This window comes from Megalobrama amblycephala, linkage group LG16 (assembly GCF_018812025.1).
Source record: "Megalobrama amblycephala isolate DHTTF-2021 linkage group LG16, ASM1881202v1, whole genome shotgun sequence".
In the NCBI taxonomy this organism is placed as follows: domain Eukaryota; kingdom Metazoa; phylum Chordata; class Actinopteri; order Cypriniformes; family Xenocyprididae; genus Megalobrama; species Megalobrama amblycephala.
This window is the reverse complement of record NC_063059.1, coordinates 22,166,673-22,184,912: the sequence shown is the minus strand read 5'-3', so window position 1 is coordinate 22,184,912 and position 18,240 is coordinate 22,166,673. Positions and strand designations below refer to the sequence as shown.

The window sequence follows — 18,240 nt, the reverse complement described above, 5'->3', positions numbered from 1 at the left end:
ACCAAACAAATGGGCAGAGACGGCTGAAAAGATGGGTCTCGGTCCACTTCCAAATGAACCCTGGTGTGGTATGAATGATATATGAATGCAACACGGACCAAAGACAACAGCGACCCTAAAAAGGACAGAATGCTCATGTATACCCATTTTATCTTGTCATAGTCATGATGGTGCCTTTCATAGTTCGGTACAGGTGTCAGAACCACGTCTCCATGCAGCAGATCTTCGTTTGTGTGTGGTTTTTCGTTCTCAGCTGGTCAAAATACCATCATATGTAGGCTACGCACATGCAACGAGTGCATTTAGCCCGGCACATAGCATCGTTTTGGATGTTCGTCAAGTTCCATCTCAAAAAACATAAAAACTGACCAATCAGGTTGTGATTATATGCCTGTGCCTTTAGGTTCTGTATCTTTAGGTTCAGTGTTAAAAATGCCAATCTGAATGCTAATCGGACCAGGACTAAATGTTTGTTGTTGTTTTTTGCTCTGGACCAAACAAACCAAGCAAAGCGAACTACATGTGTGAACACACCCTTAATTTCCATTTAGTTCGCTTCAGCTCTTTGTTCAACTGAATTCAGTACAGTTCTGTTCACTTCAATTCAGTTTAAGTTGCAATTACTTGATTTCAGTTCAGCTTAGTTCAGGTCACTTTCAATTAATTTCAGGTCACATGAATTATGTTTAGTTCACTTCAGCTCACTTTATTAAGTACACAAACTTTTCCACAATATGAAAATTAGCTGCTAATGTTGTTTCTTCATTCCCTCTCTTCTGAAGGTGACGATGATGAAGATGCTCCGATGATCAGTGGCTTTTCGGATGACGTTCCCATGGTGATTGCATAGCTGGACAACTCTTTCTCTCCTCCTCCTTCACTTCCCACTCCACTTCCTCATCATGTTTTCTTACGTGCCCATCCGGCACACCTTCAAGCTGCAGAGGTCCGTTCCTCTTGACCCCCCTGTCACTTAGAAAAACGCTGGATTTGTGTTACTGGACCCCGTGGAAGAAAAGAAAGCATGGAGCGAAAGAGATATTTTTAAATATAAGATGCACTTTTTTCGGATGCGCAATAACTTATTTTTTATATATAATATATGTGGGTATTGGACTTTGTAGGCATTAACTGAAGCAAACTGTGAAGGAGTTTGTCAGCTGATCAGCAGACTTACTGAACAGGGAAAAGACCCTTATTGTACAAACTCTCACACGAGCATTACATTTGCTTTAAGCCAAAACAAGCACCTAGATATGGGTACATCAGTGCAAAAACACACAAAATAAAAAAATAAAAAGCAAACCTCATATGTGTACAAATGAAAAATGGACCAATGAATGCTGATAAAAAGGGAAGGCGGTACGTAGGCTCTTAACAGTAAATTGCACATGATCCGATTTTTTTTGTTGCATACTGTATGCTCGATTTGTGTCACTTTATGTCAGTAGGCCTGCATTTGTCCATGGTACCTTGTTTACACTTTGCATCCATTTGTTAATTTCCTTGCTCAGCAATAGGTTTGATTCCCTCTGCTTTTTGAAAATGTGAAAATCGTAGCCTATTTTGGTTGTTTTATCAGCTATTTTCAGAAAAGAATGACCAAAATTATGATGATAACAGTTATTTGAGTGTAGTCAACATTGAATCACATGCTCAGTCCATAAAAATTGATTGTTCACTGTATGCTTTTTTTTCCTTTGATTTATCTTACGCATTTTATCTAGCAAAGAATATTATTGCATATCCTGTGTGCTGCCATGGTTTTAGTCCTTTAGTGTTCTCAGGGAACTGGGTTAAAGTAGATGTACCAGCGATATCAGTCACACTGCCACAGGCAGTGCAGTGTGTTTAATTCGGAGACTATTGTGCTGTACAGTAGTTCCATATTGCAGTGAAGCCTGTGCAGCTCTCGTCTTAACGAAACCAGAAGGCTTCATCTTAGTCTCTTGTGCCAAGCTTAAGAAAAAGAGAGGGTAGAGCAGACGTCTTGCCTTCCTGAACAGTTGTGAAGAGGTACATGTGTTAAATCCATGTTTCATTTTAACTGAATTGCGGGTGTTGCTTAAAAGATTTGTTTATGAATGTATTTTTTTTTCTTCTTTTTTTTTGTATCTTGAATTGAGGTGACCAGGAAAAAAAAGCAAAATAGTTGTGGTCTACCCCCTACTTCTTTGTGTTCAAGGATTTTAAATGAGGTTTATGGCCAGTTTACATTCATATGCTTGTGGTCATTATTAATGATACTCTCTCCCATTGTTAATTGGCATTAAACAAAACTGTTCAGATGGTAGATGCGGCTGTTTTTAGTGAAATTGTATTTCTTTAAGTACCACATTGCCTTATTACAACACACTGAGTAAATTATGTAGCAGTATGTCAGTGCGATCACACATGCACACGCTCACAGAAAATTTAAATGAGTAAAAAGATGAAAATTGTATAAAGATGGGAATAGTCCGATAAGAAATGTGTATCGACATATTGTGAATTACCACTGTATAATGTTTTAAAAGTTCCAGTGCAGCACTTGTGTGAATCCTGAGCCACCATTTTTTTGTCTTGTTTGTATTCTTTATTGCAACCATTTGTTTATTGGTTAATAAGATGTAAACATTTTTACATAGCAGTGACATTGGACACCGCCATGTTTAAATATTTGATCTTGCCTGCCTACTGAGGGTTTTAAAGATAAGAATCTTTTAAGTGGTACAGTATGAGATGTTTTATGAACCACTTATGCTGAAATAAATGTGGAAAACTGTTGAATCTGACTTCTCTTGCTTTGTGTAGTGGTGGGGAATGACTTCCCATAGTTGAGACACAGCATTCAAGCCAATTTAGCACTTTTTAAAGCTTGCAGCCATAGATTTTTTGTTTTTTTGCCCTTAGACGTGTTAAAAGAAAGGGATAATTCATTTTCTCATAATTTACTCACCTTACTGTCATTCTAAAACTGTATGACGTTCTTCGATGGAAAAAAAGGTGAATTTTTGAAGAATATACTGGCTAATGGCTATGTAATGAAAGTGAATATTGACTGGCTGGGTCTGACCAGCGCAAAAGAAAAAAAGTAAAAGAAAACATAAAGCGGATAAAAAGTTGGCTAGCCATATGATGGTTTTGTGAGATAGAGGTACAGACCTAAATTTCAGATCTTTAGGTTGCAAGTGTTCAAATAAGATTTGTGTGCCCAGACATAGCCAACCTATCTGCATGGGTTGTTTTGATAACAACGTAGGCGTAACCATGTATGTGACGAGGCTTTCAAAAAGGATGCAGGAAAAATGAGGGTGCACCATCTCGCTCTCCAAATATGCGCCAAGACGATTCTGGAAATGTTAGGACGTAACAGTTACCGTTTGAATACGCATGCATGAGTAAGACTGTTCGACTTTGAAGCGGCGCTGTGCACACCGATCGGTATGGCAAGCCGTTTCAGTGTTTAAAGGGTTAGTTCACCCAAAAATGAAAATTCTGTCATTTATTACTCACCCTCATGCCGTTTCACACCCGTAAGACCTTCATTCAACTTCGGAACACAAATTAAGACATTTTAGTTGAAATCCGATAGCTCCGTGAGGCCTCCATAGGGAGCAATGGACATTTTCTCTCTCAAGATCCATAAAGGTACTAAAAACATATTTAAATCGGTTCATGTGAGTACAGTGGTTCAATATTAATAATATAAAGCGACTAGAATATTTTTGGAGCGCCAAAAAAAAACTAAAAAACGACTTATTTAGTGATGGCCGATTTCAAAACACTGCTTCATGAAGCATCGGAGCACAGATGAATCAGTGTGTCGAATCTTCTGTTCGGAGCGCCAAAGTCACGTGATTTCAGCCGTTGGCAGTTTGACACGCGATCTGAATCATGATTCGACACACTGATTCATTTATGCTCCGATGCTTCATGAAGCAGTGTTTTGAAATCGGCCATCACTAAATAAGTCGTTATTTTGTTTTTTGGCGCTCCAAAAATATTCTCGTCGCTTTATAATATTAATATTGAACCACTGTACTCACATGAACTGATTTAAATATGTTTTTAGTACCTTTATGGATCTTGAGAGAGGAATTAAATGTCCATTGCTCCCTATGGAGGACTCACTGAGTCATCGGATTTCAACTAAAATGTCTTAATTTGTGTTCTGAAGGTTAACGAAGGTCTTACGGGTGTGGAATGACATGAGGGTAAGTAATAAATGACAGAATTTTCATTTTTGGGTGAACTAACCCTTTAATGCCCCTGGCTCTACTCCTAATTTAGTTTTGACTAGTCAAAATTCCAATTCCAGATATCTATTTTGCAGTTTTGACTCTTCAGAACTGGAATTAAAGGTGCCCTAGAATTAAATATTGAATTTTCCTTGGCATAGTTAAGTAACAAGAGTTCAGTACATGGAAAAGACATACACTGAGTTTCAAACTCCATTGTTTCCTCCTTCTTATATAAATCTTATTTGTTTAAAAGACCTTCCACGGGAATCTCAACATAACACCGACTGTTACGTAACAGTCGGGGTGTACGCCCCCAATATTTGCATATGCCAGCCCATGATCGAGGCATTACACAAGGGCAGCCAGTATTAATGTCTGGATCTGTGCACAGCTGAATCATCAGACTAGGTAAGCAAGCAAGAACAATAGCAAAAAATGGCAGATGGAGCAATAATAACTGACATGATCCATGATATCATGATATTTTTTGTGATATTTGTGAATTGTCTTTCTAAATGTTTCGTTAGCATTTTGCTAATGTACTGTTAAATGTGGTTAAAGTTACCATCGTTTATTACTGTATTCACGGAGACAAGAGCCGTCGTTATTTTCATTTTTAAACACTTGCAGTCTGTATAATTCATAAACACAACTTCATTCTTTATAAATCTCTCCAACAGTGTAGCATTAGCCGTTAGCCACGGAGCACTATCAAACTCATTCAGAATCAAATGTAAACATCCAAATAAATACAATACTCACATGATCCGATGTATGCATGCAGCATGCATGACGAACATCTTGTAAAGATCCATTTTGAAGGTTATATTAGCTGTGTGAACTGTGTTTACGCTGTTCAAGGCAAGCACGAGCTCCGGGGGAGGGGGAGCACGAGAATTAAAGGGGCCGCAACCTATATATCGGTGCATAGTTAATGATGCCCCAAAATAGGCAGTTAAAAAAATGAATTAAAAAAAATCTATGGGGTATTTTGAGCTGAAACTTCACAGACACATTCAGGGGACACCTTAGACTTATATTAATATATCATATTATGGGCTTATCTGCTTTTCTGTACATAGTATGCTTTATTGATATAGTGTTTACTAAGTTTGGTTTATTAATAACACTTTCTTAGTAAATTAAGCCACGTTAAGCTTTTTCGCGTTAACGTCCCGAGTTCTGCATGCACCTCACGGGAGGTTATAGTCATTTTTGCTGAGAAAAGAGGTGGATGCAGATCTCTGCAGGTAGCCTAACATCTGTTCTGCTTTATTATTTATCACTATGAATGAACCCCACAAATAATATTATATCGTTTTTAAACAGTACTTGGAGGTGCATGCAGTTCTTGGCATGTGATGTTATGCAGAACTGGACATAACACCTGACCTGTAGAAGATCGTAACGTTAATCAACCATTGTAATTAGCATAGATTTCACATTGTTTGTAAACTGTTGTTGACTCAATAATAAACTGCAATTTTCAGAGTTGGATCATTTGTTTCATTTGCATATTAATATAACATTATGTAAAACATTAGCTGACTAGCAGGCTAAGTAATGTTAGTCATGGGGTCTCGAATGAAATTGTCCAACTAAGTTTGCTAATCAAAAAGTCCTGACATACCCTGAATTTATGAACTTGCCTGGTTTTGTTGGTTGTTGAGCCTTTCTATCCTAAATGTTTACAAGGCTAAGCCACATTTGAAAGAAATTTGATACTGTAAACATACTGTACAAGACATGAGACCTGTGACAGCTAGCTAGGTGTGTGACAGTGAGGAAATGGCTAGCATCAATTACTTTGTAAGCCTACGTAGCGCGAACTCGACCGATTATATTAAGAAATTAACTCTCAGTAATGGTGAGACAATTGCTTTCTGCCCCCTAGTTGCGCACACATCTCTGTGATGACGTTGCACGGAAACCCGTCTATGCTGAGTCCCAGTCAGTGTTGCCAAGTCTGCGGTTTTCCCACGGAATTGGGCTACTTTTCACTGTTGCCGCGGGTTGTTTTTCATGTCCACAGGTTGAATTGACCCAAAATAACGTGATATTTAGTCTCTGGAATGCAAATTTTGCCAGGGGAGCCCCGCCAAAAAAGCGAATTTTACCTCCCGGAACGTGATTTTTTACTAGTTTGGGCTAGTTTCGAGGAGCAATTGGGCTTGTCTTGTTGTGAAAACCTGGCAACCCTGGTCCCAGTATAATGTATAAATAGTGCGATTAGTTTGTTCACACTGAAAATTCCCAAAAGAAAAAGTGCACTTTAAATACCCAGATGATGCACTAAATTAACGGGAAAAAATAAAGTGTGGAATGTTGGACACTTAATGCACTCAGATTTTATTACGTAGCAGCTATACTCTTCCATAGCCTGCACTTCCATTTTAAGGTTGAAAGCTCCAGTCCCTATTCATAAAAGTTGTGTTCATTTGTGAAGATATTACAATTAACAAAACGTGTAAGAGGTTTTGTTAGTCACAAACCTTTTCTGTGATAATCCAAAAGCTAATGGAAAAATCCTATTGGGTTTTTGTCGAGGGAACTAGGGTGATGCTAACTTCCGGGTTGGCCTACAAAAATATGTCATCCCTGCACCACAATTATCAAACCATCCAATCAATTCCCAATGAAACAAAATCAAGAAAAGACTATCATGCTGACTTTAGTAATTTGCCATAATTAAGGAATAATTAGGAATATCCCAAAAATTTGACTCAAATCAACTTATTTATACTTGATTACACATTATATAAAATAAAAGACATTTCTAAAAATAAGTAAACCTACAGAAAACAGTTTGCTCCATTTCCTTGCCTCAGCCTCTGGCCCTTTTGCCCGGTGTTTATTGATGTGTGGGCTTTATTTGAACCACAATTAGACATGTTTATAGAGGTGGGATGTCTTTATGTGCGGCATGTTCCTGTCTCTGTTTATTTGAACTTGCCATCTTTATTTATCCTCACAACAAACTCCTCCAACACAGATGGAGGGCTGTTGCGTTCATGACGTCACGGTGAGCGCGCAGCTCGCGGTTTCACAGCTGAACGCTTCAGAGAGTGTTTCATCAATGAGCCGCTCTCTATCTGACAAGGCATCTATTCAGAAACTTTAACCTGTATTTGTCAGAAGAATTCAGCTTTGATTAATTAAACATGGATACGCCAAAATAGCGACTCTAATTGAAGATCATGAGGGCCATTTTGTTAAACAGTGATGAGAAACATCATTTCATAGCTGTATAAAACAGCACAACAAATAGGGTAGGGTGGGGAACAAAAGTTATTTTTTTACCCCAAGGGGGCATTTTCCCCCACTCTACCCTAACCTAACCTACCACAATTATTTATTTATTTGTTTATTTTTGTCTAAATTAATATTTATATAATAGAAATATTTCAATCTAAATGTTAAATGTTTTAGATTTTCTTTTTTTTTTTTTGTTCAAAAATAAGATTTATTTTCTTTATGCAAAATATATTTTGCTTTTTTTCTCTCTCTTTGTTTTATGTATGTTTTTATTTATGTTTGTTTTTAAATATAGCCCTTCAGGCATTCAGGCAGCTGTTTCTGGGTTCTAGAATGAGTTTAGCATGTGACAATGACAGTGTAACAATAAATAAGCAAACGACATGAAATGTTAAAATGCGACTGAAAGTCTAAATCATAATGCAGCATCCCTTATCCACCAGCAGATGTCTCTCATGTCTCAATTTACTGTTTCTCCTTCACTCAATTATGTTACTTGCTTATTTACTGTACTTATATTCCTTCTTTTTGGTGAGAACAACTACACCAAAAGAATAAGAGTATAAAAGAATAAGAGTATAAAATGAACTTTGGTGCTTTGTGTCAACCAATCTGTTCTATTCTATTTATACAAATCCCAAAATACAAAATTCTTCATAGCTAGGCAATTAAACAGAGTGAAAATGCAAAACAAAACAAAATCTTAATGTCTTAATCTTTGCACACTTTGCACAGATATGCATATTTTTGTATAATTCAATCAAATTTGTAGATGACTGAAAATGTTTTATCTAAAGTTTCAGTTGTCATGAAACTAAATATAGTTTAATTAAATTTAATATTATCTGTATAATACCTTTACCAACAGTAAACAGAAGACATTTTTTTTAAATTTTGTTTTGACATTCAATATTTCTTAAGGTTTATTAGCTGACAAGCTGTTTGCTCTCTTTTATTAGAAAACTCAAACTCTTAAAATATTCCTAAACTGATGATTTTTGAGCAGATTTCCATTGATGCCACACGCATGTCACCGTAATGTAGTGGCCTCTTTGATGTTTGTAATGGGAAGGTAATTGATGGTTGCTGTCTAGTGTGTACAGATAAGGACTGTTAAGTTTTACAATGCCAAAGCAGCACTGGGACAAACAATTACATGAGGTCAATGTGGTAATGGATCTGTGTCTTTAGAGAAAAGGTCAGACAGAAAGGTCCAGGTCTAAAAATAGATCCTCTGAAAAAGTGGAAATGTCTTATTTTCTGTTCCTGCTTAAATGTTGACACTTAAAGGGTTAGTTCACCCAAAAATGAAAATTCTGTCATTAATTACTCAACATCATGTCGTTCCACACCCGTAAGACTTTTGCTCATCTTCGGAACACAAATGAAGATCTTTTTGATGAAATCTGAGGGCTTGGATGGATTACTTTAATGATGTCTTTATTACCTTTCTGGGGCTTGAAATTGGTAGTTGTGTAGGCTGTCAATGGAGGGACATTAAAAAGATCTTCATTTGTGGTTCGAAGATGAACGAAAGTCTTACAGGCGTGGAACGACATGAGGGTGAGTAATTAATGACCCTTTAAAATTTTGTGGATTTTAATGTGCATTGTTTTTTGTTTGTCAGAAATAATTCTATGATTATGAACAACATTCAGGGCAAAAGTATCATAAAGATGACTAAAAACAGTACATTTAAAAGGAAACACCAGCAGTGGGTGCACCAGAACAAAACACAAATGAACAGTGTATCTCACTTCATCTGTGATGCTTTTTCCTTTCCTTGTTTGGCCACTTTTCGAGAGAGGAAATAGCAAAACGGCTTTCTTAGAGTGCAGATCGTGTTTCAACAGCTTTCATCATTTCATTACAGATACCTTTGCTTTTAATGTTTTTGATCTGAGAATAAACAATGTCACAATTAAAAAATTAATAAGAAAAAAAGTATCTATTTATGAAAACAGCTGTTAGATATTTTTAGGGTTTGAGAGATGTAACCTTTGCACCATATCATGAATATTGTATGGTTTATTTTTAATTGGGCTTAATTTAATTTATTTAATGTTTTTTTTTTTTTTTACTTAAATGTTGTCAAATAATACTAACAGTTCAACAAACATTTATGCACACCATTGTAATGATTTTTAATAATATTTTGATGTATAGAGATTCAAAATAAAAATAATAATTATATTATTTAATAATATTTATCTGTAATACCTTTACCAGCAGTAAAATGTTTATTACCAGACCAGCATGTGATCTGTGATCTCTTAGCTTTTATCAAATTCTGAACGTTGTATGATTATAGAATAGTTTAATAGTTTTCCAGTTTTTTACTTACATTTTTTTTTACAATTATTACATGCTATTGTCAGCAGTAATTATTTAAAGTGCATAATTCATGAACACTATTTCAGTGGTTTGTAATAAAACATTTGGATGTATTTTTATATAAAATATTGGAGGAGAGATTGAGAACAATCTCATTCATATTGCAGAAATGAAGCACCTGTTCAGATGTTCTGATGGTTGGTGTTTTAACAGAGTCCCGACCTCTTTCCACAGGCCTGATGGTCCCTGTGTGCCTGTATAAGTGTCCTGTGTTTGTGTGCTCATCCAGTCCTGTGTCAGCTGCCATAAAACACCAGGAGCCTCTTGAACCGCAAGCTCCTAGGTGAAAGGTCACCTGGCAGGTGCAGAAGAAGGTCAAGTGCTGGTCTGGCACAAGAAATTACCAAGTAAGTCTTGTAGGGCTAATTTTATAGGAGTCCTTCTGTGTTATGTCAGTTTAAGTGGATCTGGAAAAAGGTTTTTTCTTTTACATTTTCAAATCTAAATATAAATTACTTTCAGTGATTCTGACAGGGATTTGGCCCGTCGTCTCACGGGCCACGACTTCCTTCTGTGCCTAGTGCTGGAGGCGGTTGTTCTCGGCTCAAGAGCAATATAACTTCCTTGACCCTTTCATATAAATTCTTGTGATTGGGAGCTCTGCTGTCACAACACCAACTAAAGGGCATTAAGTGCAAGTCTGAAAGGATTTGGCATTGGGTTTGGGAGTATAAGAGATGGAGAAAATGCTTTTCCATGGATTTGCTTGGAAATTGCTTTGAAACACCCAATATTTTATATCACCACATTTCCCTCCCCATTTCATGTCAAATTTTGACCATCTACATGTATGAGTTTTCTGAAATGTTATGTTTAAATAAGCAAATGTGGCTTTATCTAATTAAATATGCACAAATTTGAATACATTTTCAGAACAGAATCCTGGAAATTGGAAATGCTGGTTAAAAATTCTTGTTTCATTTTGTTCACTATTAGGCCTGGTTTCACAGACAGGGCTTAGATTAAGCCAGGATTATACCTTTGTTCAATTAGGGCATTTAAGTGGCTTTCATAAACATGCCTTAAGGTTGGGACACACCAAACCAGTGATGACAGACGTACGATAGTTATCGTATTTGTACGATAGTTATCGTATTTGTACGATAATTTTGACCTCTGTACGATGTGCGATCAGTAATGAAAAAAATCCCACAATGTACGATAATTTCAGAATTTTGTGACACTTCAAATGAATGTCGTTGTATTCACAGGACTTATATACTCACTGATATAGCTGTGGATCCTTACATCATGATTGTAAGTAGAACATGGAGGCATGTCTTCAATCTCATCCCACCTTAAAGGGATAGTTCACCAAAAACACGAAAATTCTGTCATCATTTACTCACCCCCAAGTTGTTCCAAATCTGTATAAATTTCTTTGTTCTGCTGAACACAATGGAAGATATTTTGAAGAAAGTTTGTAACCGGGCTGCTTTGGGCACCGTTGTCTTCCATAGTAGGGAAAAAAAATACTTTGGAAGTCAATGGTGCTCCAGAACTGTTCAGTTTCACACATTCTTCAAAACATCTTCCTTTGTGTGCAACAGAATAAAGAAATTTATACAGGTTTGGAACAACCTGAGGGTGAGTAAATGATGACAGAATTTTTATTTTTGGGTGAACTATCCCTTTAATTCTTCTCGGCCAATCATCATGGAGAATGTCTCTCTCTCACGAGCACAAGTTAACATTCCTGCCGCGGCACTTAGGTCAGTTCAGTTGTTTTCCACTAAGGTACTAGATATTTATATATTGTGGTTATGTGCAGGTCATGTCAAAAAGTTGTTGGCCTAGATAAATATCTGTATTTTGTATGTTTGGCTCGTCAAGTCAAGTCATCTTTATTATAACGCTTTTTACAAAGCAGATTGTGTCAAAGTAGCTTTACAGAGATAGAAAGGACGTAATTTTGGCTGCTCAGCAGCTCTAGAAGAAAATAGTGTGATGTCCACCTTAAGTAAGTTCAGTATTGATACATTCTGTTGTAAAAATCATTAGTTTATATAATTTATCTATACTAAAACTCATATACGATCATCTTTGTTGTGCCGCATTTCGACTCCCTGCCAAATTATTACCCACCTCGTTAAAGTTGCTCCCTGATTGCCTAATACTAACCCCACACCTAATCCTAAACCTACCAATTCGGTTGTTAAGTCTGACATCACGCGGCAGCGCTTCCGGGTCCTAACGCTCTATCTCATACCACAAGAAAACAACAAACGGTGCTAATATACACACACGATGTGGTGTAATACTTCCAAAAAAGTATAATCATAACCTTTATCTCCACACCAAAATTCCAGACGGCCAGACAACGATTCATCTTTTATAAATCGTTAAAATATTAATGTCTGTGACGCTGTGAGCACGGAGACTGTTGTGTAGACTGTAAGTATTTAAAATGTTTAACTTTTTAAAATGATTGATGTTTAATAGGAATAAATAGCGCTCATAAACGGCCGTCGATGGCATTCTCAAGTGAAATGAGTCGAGGCTTGGACCCGGAAACGGCGTTCCTTACGTCATGACTTAACAAGCAGATACTAGGGGGTAATAATTTGGCGGGGGTCAGAATTCGGCACAACACTTGTATTGCAGGCTGCAAATACACAAACCGTAAACAAAGCAGCACGTGCTTACCATTTTGAATATCATTAATGCTGATCAATTTCCATATTCCACTTGGCTCACATTAATATTAAGCATTCGCCCGGGAACACTCAGGTACATGACGTAAAATTAGAACAGCCTTCTGTCTGTACCGCCTTGACTTGTTTGCTAACTGTTTGCTATTATTCTCGCGCTTCGACTCATTCACTAAACTGAACAGCCAAACAGATTTCTCTCTCTCGCCCGACGACCCGACGCCGATTTTACATGCTGAATTGGCATCTGACTAGAGCCAACGGTGCAGAACCAAACCGAGTCCTGAAAAGTGAAGCCAAAGCATCTCGATTGCTCCCAGGTGGCTGGAAGTATAGGTCATAAACCCTGCCCTCTCCACGAAATGTAATGGGATGCGAGACATAGCCTACTAAACAATCAATTTACACTTAAAAATTTTTTTTTCAAATACGGTTAATGTAATTTAAGGCAGCTTTTTTTATCACGCTGGTGTTATTTCATACGGAAGAGGATTAGGGCCAAGCAATAATAAAAAAAATAAAACCATCTCGAGATTAAAGTTGTTAAATTTCGAGAAAAAAAGTCGAAATAAAATGTTGAGAATAAACTCGTTAAATTACAAGAATAAACTCATTAAATTACAAGAAAAAAGTCATTAAATTACGAGAACAAATTCGTTAAATTACGAGAATAAATTCGTTAATTTAATGACTTTATTCTCAACATTTTATCTCGACTTTTTTCTTGAAATTTAACGAGTTTTTTCTCGTAATTTAATGAGTTTATTTTCAAAATTTTATCTCGTCTTTTTTCTCGAAATTTAACGAGTTTTTTCTCGAAATTTAACGAGTTTATTCTCAACATTTTATCTCGACTTTTTTCTCGAAATTTAACGAGTTTATTCTCAACATTTTATTTCGACTTTTTTTCTCGAAATTTAACGACTTTTTTCTTGAAATTTAACGAGTTTATTCTCAACATTTTATCTCGACTTTTTTCTCGGAATTTAACGAGTTTATTCTCAACCTTTTATTTCGACTTTTTTTCCTGAAATTTAACGAGTTTTTTCTCGAAATTTAACGAGTTTATTCTAAACATTTTATCTCAACTTTTTTCTCGAAATTTAACGAGTTTATTCTCAACATTTTATTTCGACTTTTTTCTCGAAATTTAACGAGTTCTTTCTCGAAATTTAACAACTTTAATCTCGAGATGGTTTTATTTTTTATTATTGCTTGACCCTAATCCTCTTCCATAATTTCAAGTGTTAGTTCTTTAAATAAGTTTTAGTGGTTTCAGATATTTGATGCTATAAAAACGCAGGTTTTGACGTCATGATTGACAGCTTCTCAGAGTGAAGTAGTCACTGAGGCACCTGACTTTTTTGGGGGGATCTTCGTGAGGTGATTGGAGCCTTAACTCGTTGCTCGACGGCCGTTCGTCAGCTTGGTGTCCCGGGCTTTAGAAAAAACTATATCTTGAGAGAAAACAATGGCACTGACATATTTTAAGATCTGTCAGTGCAAATTACTTTCAGTTAAAACAGCTCAAACATGCATTTTAGTCTGGAACTAGGCTTAAGCCTTATCTGTGAAACCAGGGGGTTAGAGTTAAAGATTTTGACAGAGGGTACTTTGGAGATCTCTTTTTATCACTCCATAAATCATAAAATGCTGTCAACAACTATTAAAAAACATGTTTTTATGTTTTAATTAGCCTATAAACCAGGCGAATGATATATTAACAAACCCCTCAGTAAAAACCTTCAGAAAATAGATAGAGAAATAAAACTGGAAAGTTTGGTGTAAGTGCCACTGGAGATTTATGGCTCAGTGCAGGTTTTAAGGATATGTACTGTAATTGAAATACACAAATAAATCAAATGTAATCAAATAAACGCTCAAATGTATATTTTGGATGTTTTCTTTCCACTAGTCTGAAAGCAAACTTGGGAAGCAAAATAAACCAAAATCTCAAAATTGACCAGTGAATGAAAAAAACAACAACAACAAAGGTTTGCCTGTAAAAATCTGCCCTAAAGTCTTATTTTAACATATAATTGTGCCTGGATAGCCAACACTGTCCAAGTCTAGTAGTGACTTTTATTGGACAAGCTCGCAGGTCCTCGCAGCCAATGGAAGTGAACGGTGCAGTTCCTCTCCTAGCAACAGGACTCCTTAGTAGTGCTAACTGTGAGCTTACTGTGAACTATTACATCACAAATAAAAAGAACTTAACACTCCCAAACAATGTAGTTGCTGCAAACCCCCCTTTAATTCCCATTCTCCTTTCATTCCCAACTTCCCTGTCGATTTAGTGAATGCTTTCCAGGACTAGGCTCAGCAACATGGAAACCAGCTGTGTCGGAACAGACGCTGGGGCAAAATCAGTTTTGATTCATCTACTGTCGACGAACAGGTTTAGTTGACGTACAAATTCGAAATTCTCCCTCTTCGGGCCTCTCCGACATATGGCGAAGCTTTGAAGCGCACACAGGGCTGCTCTGTCTCCTGTTACACGTGGCCCCGCTCAGGTTGCTATGTTTAGCTTGGGAGAGGTGTCACCTAGTCTCCATCAGCACCAGCCAAATCTCCACAAACATTGGGCACAGTTGAGCTGGCTTACCACGTCCAGCCCGGCTGCTGATTCAGAGCCGCGGCGCTCTGAAGACGGCCGTGGCATCCGACATCCCGTCTGAAGTGCAGACAGGTACCGCGGACATCGTTATGCCTGTGTGCATTACCTGCTACTTTCCAGAAATAACACTGGCGAGTGCCCCGTTGCAAGCATTATTTGTCACTTTTAGGTTCAGCCAAATGAGTCCAGACATTCGGGACATTGCTAGCTCGCAGACGAGCGTGAGAAAGACAAACAAGAGCCTGTTCTCCTGATACCAGCTCCATCCTCTTTTCTGGACCGTTGGCATGACATCTCAAACAAACAGCCGAAAGGGACGTCTCTTTGCTATTTACACTTTTTCAAAAGCACATTAATCTTCTGTAAGCCTTTCCCATGTATTAGGCATCTCATGTTTATTGGGCTGGCTGCAAATATTTTTTTTTTTTTTTTATTAATTGTAAATATTTACAGAGGACTTCTGGCAAAAGGAGGTATAGTTAGCACCTCTTTAACACGCAGTATGAGGATGTAACGTGGTGCCAAAAATACCCCCAGCCACTTTCAGCCTCTTATAGCATATTACGTTGAACAAAATCAACACTTACGCTGTCTGTCAGTTTTTGGCATATTCTATTTCTCTTCCAGAATGTGCGACACATTGATGCATACAAACATATTTCTGACGTGGATAAAAGTGTTTGAGGACATGCAGGCCCACAGTGATCACTAAGATTAGGTCCACATTAATCCGGAAAAATCTGAAAACTTTTCCTCTATGTTTTGGCCTTTCGTCTACAGCGTTTTTGTCTAGCTAAAACTGAGCTTTTTGATTACACTTCCCCAAGTGGATACATTTGAAAATGCTGTTTTTGCATTGTAGTGTGGACTGTGAAAATAGGTATTCGAAAATGAAGATGCATGTTTAGACTATTGTTGCATATTGTACCCACATATCTATAGTTGTACCTCCATTGTTGTCACTGCTATTCATTTTTATAGTGTTGCTAAACGATACAGATAATTTCTCAAATGTGCGTACATGTGATTCAGAGAATTAATGTACGCAGAAAAAAATTTGCGTACACCACTCTTCCAGAAGTCAAATGCATCCAAAAGTTCTATATGTGTGTAGTATGAATGTAATTTAGATGTACTACATCTGCCATGCAGTTATTATCATGTGACCTAAAAGCGTCAGTTGCGTCGCTTCACTGCCATTCACAATTTCTCTCCTGTGGCCTCATGGGATAGTAAAGTGTCCATCGTATGCACACTTCAGAATCTCTCCGGAAGTAGTAGGTCATCCAGGTACTTTTTGCTTACTCTTTTATGAGTACTGTGAATTCGGACATACAGTGGTGATCAGAATTATTGGCACCCTTGGTAAATATGATCAAAGATGACTATAAAAGTAAATCTGCATTGTTTATCCTTTTGATCTTTAATTAATAAAATTAGCAAAAATCTAACCTTTCATTGAAGGAAAAGAATTGAAAGTGTGGGGGGGGGGATCACATTATGAAATAAGTGTTTTTCTTCAAAACACGTTGGCCACAATTATTGGCACCCCTAGAATATTTATGAGTAGAATATCTCTGAAGTATATTCCCATTTATATTTACATTTTTTTTAGCACACCAGGGTGATCATGAACATGAAATTGTCCAGCCATGACTTCCTGTTCCACAGGAGTATAAACATGAGGAAACACGAAGGCCAAATTCCCTTAATCATTCATCACAATGAGAAAAACCAAAGAATATAGTTCTGATGTGCAGCAAAAGATTGTTGAGCTTCACAAAATAGAAAGTGGCTGTAAGAAAATAGCTAAAGCATTGAAAATCCCCATTTCCACCATCAGGGCAATAATTAAGAAGTTCCAATTAACTAAAGATGTTACAAATCTGCCTGGAAGAGGACGCGTGTCTATATCGTCCTAATGCGCGGTGAGGAGGAAAGTTTGAATGGCCAAAGACTCTCCAAGGATCACAGTTGGAGAATTGCAGAGATTAGTTGAGACTCTTGAGTCTCAGAAAGCCTAAAAAAAATGATCAAACAGCACCTACATCCCCACAAGTTGCTCGGGAGGGTTTCAAGAAAAATCCTCTGCTCTCATCCAGAAACAATCTCCAGTATATTCAGTTGTTAGGCAAGACTGGAACTTCAAATGGGACCGGCTTCTAAGGTCAGATGAAAAAAAAAAAAAAAAAAGAGCTTTTTGGCAGCAAACCCACCAGATGGGTTTGGTGCACACATGGATAAAAAGTACCCCATGCCCACGGTTAAATATACTGTTGGATCTTTAATGTTGTGGGCCTATTTTTCTGCTGGAGGTCCTGGACATCTTGTTCAGATACATGGCTTCATGGATTCTACCAAATACCAACAGATAAAAACAATCAAACCCTGACCACTTCTGCTAGAAATCCAATAATGGGCCGTGGTTGGATCTTCCATCAGGACAATGATCCAAAACAAACATCAAAACCAACACAAAATGTGTCACTGAGCACAAAATGAGGCTTCTGCCATGACCATCCCAGTTCCCTGACCTGAACCCTAAAGAAAATGAGTGGAGTGAACTGAAGAGAAGAAGCACCAACATGGAGCTGGGAATCTGAAGGATCTGGAGAGATTCTGTATGAAGGAATGGTCTCTGATCTCATCAGGTGTTCTCCAAACTCATCAGGCATTATAGGTGAAGACTCAGAGTGGCCAACGTGTTTTGGAGAAAACCATTTATTTCATAATGTGATTTTCCCCCCACTTTCAATTCTTTTCCTTCAATGAAAGATTCGATTTTTGCTAATTTTATTAATTAAAGATCAAAAGGATAAACAATGCAGATTTATTTTTATAGTCATCTTTGATCATATTTACCAAGGGTGCCAATAATTCTGATAACCAATGTACTTCTTTTGTCACATACTGTTTTTCGCCTTCTATATAGGGGAAGTATGTGATTTCAGATGCGCCTATAAATTGCAAATGATCTCGAAATTGTGCGCTGCTGAATAGCTTCAGACCTCTGCCTTGTAAACGCCGCCTAATTAATGTCATTAACATAAAAGAGCACCAGTCAACTTCCAAATGCTTTACTTGACAATGGCGAGCAGCA

The 18,240-nt window shown here is 37.2% G+C and overlaps 1 protein-coding gene across 1 annotated transcript in view; it reads left to right on the top strand.

Annotated features, from left to right (window-relative positions):
- The window catches only part of sorl1 (sortilin-related receptor, L(DLR class) A repeats containing), a 63,124-nt gene extending 60,350 nt beyond the window's left edge, over positions 1 to 2,774 (top strand). The window contains exon 48 of the mRNA XM_048159919.1: positions 783 to 2,774. Within this exon, the coding sequence (XP_048015876.1) occupies positions 783 to 850 (68 nt within the window). The 3' untranslated portion in view covers positions 851 to 2,774. The remainder of the gene's footprint in view (positions 1 to 782) is intronic.
- The last annotated feature ends 15,466 nt before the right edge of the window (positions 2,775 to 18,240 follow it).